This window comes from Aptenodytes forsteri, unplaced genomic scaffold (genome assembly GCF_000699145.1).
Source record: "Aptenodytes forsteri isolate BGI_AS27 unplaced genomic scaffold, ASM69914v1 Scaffold255, whole genome shotgun sequence".
Classification (NCBI taxonomy): Eukaryota; Metazoa; Chordata; class Aves; order Sphenisciformes; family Spheniscidae; genus Aptenodytes; species Aptenodytes forsteri.
Genome location: NW_008794888.1, coordinates 9,074,995 through 9,086,523, shown reverse-complemented (window position 1 = coordinate 9,086,523; position 11,529 = coordinate 9,074,995). Strand labels below are relative to the sequence as shown.

The 11,529-nt window shown below is 41.9% G+C and overlaps 1 protein-coding gene across 1 annotated transcript in view; it reads left to right on the top strand.

The window, feature by feature from the left end:
• The window catches only part of CLASP1 (cytoplasmic linker associated protein 1), a 186,045-nt gene that overhangs the window by 78,645 nt on the left and 95,871 nt on the right, over positions 1 to 11,529 (top strand). Inside the window, exons 9-11 of the mRNA XM_009274983.2 lie at positions 8,783 to 8,935; positions 9,890 to 9,963; positions 10,760 to 10,852. Of these exons, the coding sequence (XP_009273258.1) occupies positions 8,783 to 8,935; positions 9,890 to 9,963; positions 10,760 to 10,852 (320 nt within the window). The remainder of the gene's footprint in view (positions 1 to 8,782; positions 8,936 to 9,889; positions 9,964 to 10,759; positions 10,853 to 11,529) is intronic.

The window sequence follows — 11,529 nt, the reverse complement described above, 5'->3', positions numbered from 1 at the left end:
CACTTGTGCTCTGGGTAATTTGAGGCAGTAAGATGCTTTTGCCCTTTTTGTAACAGTGCTTTGTCCTAAAAATGTCAGGATGCTCTTTCCTTCCTAATACAGCTCTGTGTGCTAGCTGTCAACACTTTACACCTTGGTGTGCTGCAAGTATAGAAAATGAGCAGCCCTTCAGGAAGCAATAAGTGATAGCAATATAAAATGCAATTTCCTTTTGTTGACAATGATGTGTGTTAGAGCAGTCAGCATCTAGGTGAGCTGCACTCGTGACAATTACTGGAGTAGGCAGAGGGATTTGTGCAGGGAGTGCCAGTTGAGGAGCACAGGCTGGAGAAGATGCCTTTTCCTATGATGTCATGGCAACAGATGGTGCTAATAGCTGGAAACCTGAACCTGGTCTGTGGGGATGGAGGCACCTGATCGCTTTGCACATGGCGTTCCTGTCCTTTGCAGGTGAAAAAGCATCTGTCCATTTAAAGGCTTCAGTTTCTTGTTGTACCTCTTAATTAACTTTATTTATATAGGGTACAGACAGTCCAGGTAAGACAAAACTTGAGCTATTGATTCTCTAGGTATCTGCTTTTTCATATGGGTTTTGGCAAATAAAGCCCAAGCCGTTGCCAGCAGATGTCTCCCTGGGAGCTCAGTTTAGCACTGTCTTTGGTAGCTGTTTTCCTGTAGTGTTGCTGGGTACCATCCCTGTGAAATAGGGAACACAATTTCAAGTGTGGCTAAGCTTCGCGCAACCTGTCAAGAACTAAATTAAAACATTTTTTTCTAATAGTTTGTGATGTGATTTCTTGGTTCTGTGAGCCACTTGCAAATGTCCTTTTTGAATATGAATAAAACAGTTTTGAAGACTGTTGTCCTGTTGAAACAGAAGACTGTTTCAGTTTGCCCATGTGTTAAAATAATAACAAATATTTCTTGCTGCCATGGAATGGCTGTGCTTTTTCCTAACATTTATATAATTTTAGAACAAGTACTGTGCAAGGTCAACCACAGACCCTGGCAGAGCAAGCTGTTGCCTGGGGTAGTGGGTGTAGCGTGGATGACCGGTAGCTGGATGATGCCGCTGCCCATTTTGCCTGCTGCCTGAATTTCCGACAGAGCAGAGGCTCTCTGCAAGCACAGGGAGTCCAGGCTGTTGCTGTAAGTTTTCTGGCAAGTGCAGAGCACCAAGCTAAAACTTGGAGGTGAGGGCAAGGAGGGGAAAGGTTCATTGCTTGCTCTTCAACCTGATGCATCCCTGCCACGTTTGTGTATGAAGATGGTGCCTGAGTGAGCTCCTGTGCTTCTGCAGAATTGAATTTTGCTGTCTTGTCAACGAAGGCAGAAGAATTCACTTTCTTTGATACAATTATTTGCCTATATAATTAAACTTCACTAAGGCTGAGGAGAAAGCTTAACATAGACACTGAGCAGCACAGAGGATTAATATTAAAATGGAAAACCAGTTGCTTTATCTGCTGTTCGTGAATCAAGGAACACTTTCCTGCAGCTATATTAGTCCTGCAATAGGCCATTAATTCCTGTAGCTCTGGAAGAAGATATTTCCTGACTCTAAAAGATCCCCCTGGTCCATCCTGTATAAATAGCCTTTCTCATTGATTGGTATCTCTAGGGCTCAGGGTATATGACCCACTTTGCATTTTTATCTGCAAAGATTATGCTAACGAGAGCACTGTGAGGAGGGAGTAATGTCTGTGCTTGGGGCTGCTGCTGGCGTGTTTCCACCCGGTGTAATGTAAAGGGTATTTTCAAGGGTCCAGAACAAAAAAGACAGCACCCCCAAGTGCAGTCAGCAGGGAAAGCTGAGGCAGCAAAACACAGAAGTAACACCCTGTTGTGGAGCATTTAATAGACTCTGAAATAATTGGTGTGTTTGTGGAAGGCTGTGTTCGTAGATAATCGTATCTCTGTATGGACAGCCTGGCTATGAACGGTGGGTGGGTGCCCTGAAAGGGCTAACAAAGAGCCTCTGGGTGACAGGAGGGGGAAGTGCGGGGTAGGGAAAGGCTGGTTTTGCTCTTTAAATTGAAACTGTATGTAAACATGTGGGCTTTTGGGGTGGGTGTGGTTTTTTCCAAGGTATGTGTTGTGGATTTCCTGATGCTTTTGAGGTCTGGGGGAAAGCTGTGTGGCTGGCTGGAAAGGGCACTGTGGGAATATTGTATTTCCAAGGATGACTTTGAGGAAAACAGATGCTTATCTTTTTCTCTTCTCACTTTTTTTGCCTTGTGTTCGTGTCTGTCTGTCTCTCGATTATTATTATTTTTTTAATCTGTATGTTGCAAAGGCTGTGTCTGTGCAGCTCCTAGCACATGGGTTTGTCATTCTTGTTTACGTGTCTGTATGAACTGTACTAAGCTAATTAGTGAAACTAATAAATCCTGGCTATTTTTAAGAATTTATCTCAGCTTTTGGTGCTTTTGTGAATTCTTTTGGCTGTTTGAGCTTGTTGCTCCTTCACTCAGTATCATAGCTATTTTGTTGTCTCCTATTGCTACTTAATTTTACAAAGCTTGTAGGAAAGTGAAACCTTTTTACCGCCTCTTTTCTAAATCTTTTAAAGCTAATGGAAACTTTCATATTGCTGAAAACTGTCTGAATGACAGTTTCACTAACTCTTAAAAATTCCCATTTCCAGGTGTGTTAGTTTAATGAACAGAAGTTTCTGAAAAGCACTTTGCTGTGTTCTTAGCGTATGAGCATTAACACAACTATTAGAGAGTGCATGCTGTGGCTTGTTGACATAATGATATTAATATTGTCAACCTTATGGTTTTAAAAATCATGTTTTGAAGCAAACAGGCTCATAAATATTGAATCCTTTTTATTTGTCTCTTGTTTTCAAGTCTTTAAGGCTCTTGTTTTCAAGCTTCCCCCTAGCCATCATGGATACAATTTCAGTTGGAGCCATCTGATTCCAGGATTGAAAATTATAATATCCCTCAGAAAAGTAACTTGAATCAGTCGTGAGTTGCATGATTTCAGATTAGTCATCTCCAGGAAGATTTGTCTGACTTACCAGGCCAGTCCTTGAGAGCAGATTTTGAATGTTGCTAGGGCTATTGCTTATTCTCTCAGGTAGAAGTTGGTAGTTGCTTTCCATATGCAGACTGTCTGGTGTTGGATGTGGTCAGGTCAGGGTGTCATCAATTTACTCAGTTAACTTTATCATACTGGAATTGATTTAATAAATGTAGGATTCCTCACTAACAGAAATAAGCTTTGTTTATTATTGCTACTACTGCCCAATTGTTTTTCCCCTTGCAGGGGGATGGCAGACATCAGTACTCTGACATTACCACGGTCATGTGCTTGGGACTGAGCAGGATGTGTATCAGAACAACTGCCTGTGTAAATATGATGTATTTGGAGCAGAAAACAATTCCAAGTGTTACTTCTTTCAGGAATCTGCTTTCCCTTTGTGATAGTAGTTGAAGACCTGTTAGGTTATGAGCAGCTTCATTAGCTTGTAATTAGACAGAATGAGGCAGCAGCCAAGATGATGAGTGTCACCTTTCCTAGCTAAGGAAGGAAAACTGAAACATTTTGGATTAAAGAAAAGCACGTGGGTGTTGGAAGGATTATTAAAATAAAAAGTATTTGTCCACTTACCTGGTATGACATTCTTGGCTTGGGTCTCTAAGTACCACCTTACCTGTGGCTGATGGCAGCCATATCGCTTATTGTATTTATTATGGTCATGTTGTCTAGATTTACACTGTATAAACCTTATTCAGAAGACAAACTCCCACCCACAATTATACATATTCTAGTTTAAATAGGACATTGTATGTGAGATAAGAGAAAGAGGCCAAGGTAATGGTGCTATGCATATCCTTGCAGACATGATCATTGCTTTGGCTGGCTCAGTCCTGGTGAGCCCTTGGAGGGATCCCCACTGAGGTCAGTTTTTTGGGAATTCACATGAAAGCCAGTTGTGAAGGATGATGAGGTGATTCATTGAATTGTGCTGGAAGGTGGCAGCAGGGGTGGGCTGGGACTGGAGCTAGTGGCTGGGTCAACCTGGGAGAACTGGACCCAGGGGGAGAGGGGCGGTGGGTGGCACTGGGGGGGCTGACCGGGGTCACTGAGTCCAAGTGGGCGGCGTTTTAAAAGCTCAAAATACTGTGCCTGGTGTGGAGGGTGGGGAAGGAGGGGCAATGGCTGGGGCCAGGAGGAGAGAACAGCTGGGAAACTGTGGGAGGTGGCCGAGTGAGAAACTGTAATGATGTACTGTGCCTGTGTACTGCTGCTCATGACTGTGACTCCTTCGTTTTTAAACGCTTAGTTCTGCTGAGGAGCACGTATGTGTCTCTATCTTTAGTGGGTGCATAAACTTGTTTTCCCAGAGAAACCTATACAATACCTGTAAATGTTGGAGCTGAGCAGGCTTGCAGCTAGGCCATATGTGGGTTGGTGTGTGCTAATGGGAAGAGGCATTTAACCTTAGCTGAAGCTGTCACATTTGGAAGCTGGTGGTACACCCAGAGAGGAGTGAGTGACACCTCCTGTCCTGTGGGAGTTACAGCTGGAGATGGGGGTGCCAGATGCTGGCCCTGGGGGAGAGCACAGTCTGAGGTGTCCAAAGGGTGTCTGTCTGAAAAACATTGGCCAATGCACGTTGGGTTGTGTCTGGCAAAAAGGAGTACCTCTGGAGCAGGCAGAGCATCTATAGATTCCACCTTCTGGCCATGGTGCTTCAGTCTATTTAGATGTCAAACTAGAGATTTAACCGCTTAAATTTAAATGTACAATTGAAGGGGGGAAGGTGGTGTCCTGTAAAAGGAAATTCTTGCAAGTTGCTCGCCCACTTCAGCGGCACTGATGCTTGGACATGGGACATGATAAATGGGCACAGTGGGGCCAGAGCAGGTTTGCAGAGTCAGGCCTAAAGACCGTAGCGGGGCATCTTCGTTAGGAATAAACATGATCATAAGCTGCTTTCCACACTTTGTAGTCACTGCAGAGTAGCTCTCTTCTCTAAAGCTTACAGATAAATAACTACAAGATTTGAATCTGACATCTTAAAGTTTTTTAAAAGCCAGAAAGCATCTCCTTTCATTGGAAAGGAAATTTGAAACTCAGTTACTTTGCTTTAAAAGGTCCCAGGCTGGCATTTCAGGCAGGGGAAATGCTGGCCCTTGTTTACTGTGGTTCCTGAACAGCTAGCACAGTCTCTTCTCCCCATTTTACACCTTGCCCAGGCCTGAAGGGGTTACGTTTTAAAATGAATAATGACTAAATTTATTCGTCATGGACAAACGATGACAGCTGTTGAGATGCTCCTGTTAGCGCTTCCCAGGGGATAAAGTCAGGCTGGTTCCTAGTGCAAGCCAGCCCAGCCAGGCAGACTCAGCTTGTCTTCATCCCGGATTATTTGTCCCGGGTTCCCCTCACTAGCAGGAAATTTCCTTCCTAGAAGTGAACCGAAGTTTCCTGTGCGGAAATGGGTGTTGATGAGAATCCCGCAGAGCCGCAGTTGTAGAGAGGACTGGAGCCATAGCTGTTTAACTCCATGTGTGAAGACAGCATGCTTAATGAATACGAGGGGCAATGATTGATTATGTTCTGGACTGAAAGCCGTGGCGCTCTGTGAAGCACTGTTACATCTGGGCACGCTATGGAAAATATGAAGGAATGTTGAGGAAGCTTATTTGCAGAAGGATATGTACTTGTAAGCATTTTTTTTTTCTTCTTAAATAATGTAAAGGAATTGAAAAATGTAAAGCAAATTGTGTTCCCTGTTTCTCTAAGACAGCAGAGTGGTGAGGAGACAAAGGCCTCTTTTGTAAGGGCATGTCTCTGATAGAGAGTGCTATGTGGCCCTTATAAATGAGCACGGGGTGTGTGTGTGTGTGTGTGTCTTGGGATGGGAGAACATCAATGGTTATTTAATGTTAGAACATGGCACCAATTCCGCTTCGGTGCATCTCTGCTGGAGTCATGAGTTACACCCATGCTGAATTTACCACCTTGTGATTTGCAGATAGGCTGCAAAAAATACAATCCAAGTTCAAATGATTATTGTGAACAGGAGCCAATAAATGAGGGGGGGGAAGGCTTTTTAATGATAATGTATAGTTGCTTGTTTTTCTCTTATTTTCTGTACTTCCATGTTCAGGTTTCTTTCTGTTCTTTGTTTCTTTTTCTGTCCTGCACACGTGCTGCTGGAAGACGATGTGCAGTTCTGAACGTGGCGCTGTCATTCTGCACTACTTGGATGAGAAAACGCTGTTGGGTTATTGAAGGGATATTCTGATTTGATAAACATGTAATCCTTAGTTTGTGAACTAATGAACAGGAAGATGTGACTGTAATCAAAACATCCCCAAAACTGTGGGCTGGCTGGTTGTTTTTTTGGAGTGTTGTTTTTTTAGCTAATGCTCAGAAAAGCCTGTTTTAAATGAAAATGATAGTTTATTTAATTGCTAAAATGCTACAGGAGTGTGATCCTTTTAATATCTGTCTTTCTGAATTTTTATTTATTATATGAAATAGCAAACCACACCCTCTTCTTTCAGAGAGGGGAGGCTTTAAAAATGCAGTGAGTTAACTGAGACTGTATCTAGATAGCCTAAAATGCAGCTGATGGAGAATTTTATTACCAGATGAAAGTGATTTTGAAGTAGTAAAGTATCTTTTTGTTTTGAGTATGACTGACTTTCTCTTGGCTGGTAATATATATGAGACAATCATTTGCTTCATCTCTGTAGATGAGCTTTTGAAATAAATGCAGTTGGGGCAAATCGTGCTCAGAAGTTTTTGTATTCAAGGTCTGTGCAAGTCTTTCTGTATTACTTAAACCCCGTCATAGAGGCTTCAGAGATTACATGTTTTAAAGTCTATTTTGAACTGCCATGATCTTCTGTGCAACTCTCACCAAATAATGTTTTTTGAAATAATTCCTGTTTGAACTAGACTGTATCTTTCAGGAAAAAAAATCAATCTTGCTTTTTAAGAACTGCCTGTGGTAGAATTTGCTGGGTGACACATCTAACCTTGTAGGGAGTCAGTCCTGTGATTATTGCAAAAAAAAGCTGGGGGGGAGGGAGGGGAAAAAAGGCAATTCAGAATTTAATTTGTTTTTAACCTGCAGCCAGTGGCCTTGTTGTATATTTTTCTATTAGGTGAGAAACAATATTAATAAATCACACTGGAAAACTACGTTAATAAATCTTGAGTTGCTGTGTTAACACAGAATATAATCAAGCAACTTGTTAAGAATCTGGCCAGGCTAAACAGTCCCCTACAGTGAATTTTCATTTAATTTAATTAAAAACATATTTTCCAATCCTTTAATCATTCTCATGGTCCTTCCCTGAGCTCTTTTCAAATTATTTTTGAATTATGTATGTCAGAACATGACCAGTGTCAATAGGGAGGTAGCACAGTCTCCATGGTCGCCTTAGGGCACTGTGTTAGACAGAGCCCACATCCTAACTGTGGCTTATGTTCTTCTCCTTAGCTGTGTGACCTTAAATTTCTTGATGTTCAAGTTCATATGTTCACTTATGACTTGTTCACTTTTGCCTGAACACCGGTCCGAGTACCTGTTATTATATTACCCCTTTCCTTTAGATGTTGCTTTTCTTTTTTTGCCCTTTCCCATATTCCAAGACTTCTTGAACATCAAAATTAAGCGGGGAGATGTCCTTGGCCACCTTTCTTAACTTGTTGGATGCTGCTGTCTACCTGTCACTTCAGTGTTGTGCTGTGATTGGAGTATGGCATCGTGTGCACGGGTGCATATCGGAAATGTGGGGTTTAGGTTTTTAGATGATCTGTGACAGTACTCCTGTGCCCAGCTGCTAATAAGCCAATACCATTTTGGGCAGGGAAAACTCCTTAAGGCTGTTGGGCTGAGGACAGTACAGGCTTTTCTTTCAGTGGTTTTATCTCCCCTAGAATTTGTCTTTACTGTTACCAGTTTATTTTCTTACTTTCAGAAAGCTCAACCTGTATTGAATTTCACTCATTAGTGTCTAACTAGGAGCCTGTATTTGTTACTAGATATTCCCAGGTGCTTTCCTGAATAGGGATGGATTAAAGCACCTGCCTGAGTTTTTGCTAAGTGAAATTTCACAAAGGAAATGTTCCTAAAATGGTGGAGAGTGGGTGTGTACCTTGGACTGTTGGAGAGGGATGGACTTGAAGCAGGTCTCAAATCTTGAATGAAGTGTTAGTGTGGAAAAGCTAATTGATGGGGACTGAGGTGGCTTTTCTGGCCTCAATAAATAATGCGCGCCATCTATATCAGCTGTCCAAACACTTTGTCACCTTTCAACCTAAGGCCGGTTTTTAGAGTGGATTAGCTAATCTGTGTAAAACTGCAATATAAGCACTCCTTTGGAATTGAAGTGACCTTCACTGAGAATCAAAGTGACTGTTATTCATTTTAAGTTAATTTATGTTCACATTTGGAAGTAGAGGCTGCAGTTCCCTTTGATTGTACACAGAGTGTTCAATAAGTTTTAATACCCAAAGTATTATCTGTGGCTTGCACCTTTCTGCTGTAGATTTGAAGTTGATTCTTTTTATCTGAATGCATTCATTGAAAGGGTTTATAACATAGCAGCGGCAATAGCAAAGGATTGGGTTAGGTAGCCTGGTGGTCATTGATGAATAACCAGATTTCTAGCCTGAAGATGCTGCCGAGATGAGAGCTGGCAGAGCAGACCTTGACCATGCAGCATGTTTGCCATCGCATGGGCATGTTCCTTGGGACATCCCTTTGCTTCATTGGACTTACAGCTGAGTGTGCTTTTTTTGGCAGATAAAATTTTTGATGATGAAGACTCTGTGGATGGGAACAGACCTTCCTCAGCTAGCTCCTCTACATCTTCAAAGGCCCCTGCAAACTCACGCAGAGTTGGGATGGGGACTACCCGCAGACTTGGGTCTGCAGCTCTGGGCTCCAAGTCTTCAAGTAAGCTGATAGCATATATGAATTGACCTTTATGCGAAGTATTTACAGTGTTCACGTTTGAGCTTATTGCAAGAGCTTCCAGACAGGCCCCCAGGATCCAGTAACAGATTTTCCCCTATGAAACCATTACGTGTACATTGTCTGCATGCCATGACTGAAATTTGGTAGGATGAATCTCCAAGCAGTGCCCACATCCCTATAATCTGTTTTGCATTTTTGAAAGGTTGGACCTGTGCGGTTGTGCACTGAGGGCTATGAGTAAATCATGTCAATGTTGCAGTGTATAGATTTTTGCCTTTATGGCTGCAACTCTAGCTGAACTGAGGCAGGCTGCTTACAGCTACATGCTAAACTTCAGCCCATGCAATCTAAAACTGACACGTTGGCTTTCTTCTAAGACCTTTGGACATTGCTGGTAATGAAGGTGCAGAAAGAAAACTGAGCAGTAATTCTGAATGTGAGCAATAATTCTACATGTGATTATAATTCTACATGTGACCTAGAGAAATGGAGAAAGTTCCCTATATCGGACAGTCTCTGATCTGATTAGTATTCCAGAGACTATTTCTCTTCCTTATCATTTGTCTGTTTGTGCACCTGTCAGATCTGCACCTTCATCTATTATAGATAGGATTAAATCCTTTAAAACAGAATCTCCCATATAATTAAACTAAATATTCCCTTTCATCTTTCAGACTGTGTTCCCTAACTGTTGAGTGACTACTGTAATGACTTTCCTAATGTGCCCTCTGTGCCTAGGAATTGGAAGGATGCTGTGAATGTCTAGTCTGTGCCTGGCACTGAATTTCCCTGTCTGATTTCATTGCATCTGCAGCACTGAGGCTGTGTGGATAGTGAACTTTCTCCTGATTAGGTGCCTTGATAGCTGGTGGTTTCTTAATTGATTCTCTTGTTGATAAGATGATTGAGAAGGCTTTTTCATTTGTATGTCAGCAGCCAAAGAGGGAGCAGGTGCTGTGGATGAAGAAGACTTTATTAAGGCATTTGAAGATGTCCCAACGGTTCAGGTAAGTAGAATTACATGTGAAGACACACAGTACTTAAAAGCAGAAGATGAATATAAGATCTAGTCCTAATCACTGGCAAATCGTGCTTCATTGTGATGTTGGCAAATCTTCTTTAAGGGGAAGGCAAGTTTTAAATGGTGGTATCTGCCAGTAGTTTGTGTGAAACCCTCAGAAGTAGAGGGAATGGGGGTGGGAGGGTTGTGATAGAGGTATCACAGGAGTGGACAAGGAGCTGGATGCGCACGCTGCACAGTGCAGTCTGGTCGAACAAAAACTGAAGTCAGCAGAAGCCTCTCTACGTGTCGTCTGTACCATCTGGGAACTGAAAGCAGTAACGGTGACCTGTGTCTCTGGGATTGCTGCTGTTGTGAGTGCGACAACTGGGCAGTGCATGTCTGCTGATAGATTTAGCTGGATGCTGAGATGTGTCACGTATCCCCTCTCTTTCACCAGAGCTTTATTTTTGGGACAGCTGAACAGCACATGTATCCACTCATGATCTTCTGTAGGTCTTTGCTAATATAGCCACTAGCAGCTGCAGGAATGCTGGTTAAAATAGTGAAAATATAGTAAAATAATAAAAATGATCCTTCAGTCATCTTGTGGTCATTTAGTAATTTTTGATTGCAGGAAATGGGTGTAAATTCTTTGCACTATGCAAAGCCAGCTGTGTCCAAGGCCAGCATGTGACATTTAAGCGTTGAGGAGCGAAGGACATAAGAATGTAGTTGGGAAGTGATCTGCTTTTTTGGAGTAAATCTTGCATTGTGGTGCTACTCTGTATTTAAATTTGCAGATTTATTCTAGCCGGGATCTTGAGGAATCCATAAACAAAATAAGAGAGATACTATCAGATGATAAGCATGACTGGGAACAGAGAGTTTCCGCGGTAAGTAGTGAACTTAGATATGAACTCTTATTAATATAAGCTTATCCAGCACTGAGCTTAATCCCATGAAGAGGGTACTAGGAGAACCTCAGAGTAAGGCTAGAATGTAGTATAAGTGGTGAACATCTGTTATGTTCCCCCAAGCCTGGGGGAAATGTTTCCTTATGAGACTGAATTTAAACCATGTCTGTGAAGGAAAATGCTATTTGATATACAAGAATCCAGTTGAGACAGCATCAGGTTGAACTGGAAGTCATGCAGCAAATCCAGATGTAAAGCTAGAAATTTGCTAGCAGATGCTGAAATCAAAATGTCAAAAGTGGTATTCAGAATATCTTAAAACTTCCTGATGAGGCAGAAAGTCACCTTGCTTATAGAGAACTTATGCTTTTGCAAAAGGAGGTGTAAAAAAAATTCAGAAAGAATTTACACGCTTAAGTTTTGAATAAATAAATATGACTGGAAAATGTGGAAGTGGAAAATCAGATGTTATATGCATGCCAAGATTGAGTTTTATTTACTGAGGTGAGCTGTTTTCATGGTATAAATAGATGCATGATCTTGTCTACACCGTAGGCTTTCATCACTGGTGTAGCAACTTTGACATGTCTGTCAAATCCTGTATTACAGATCTGAGTGGCAAACTGTGCTGATTCAGCTTACTTCAGGGGTTTTTT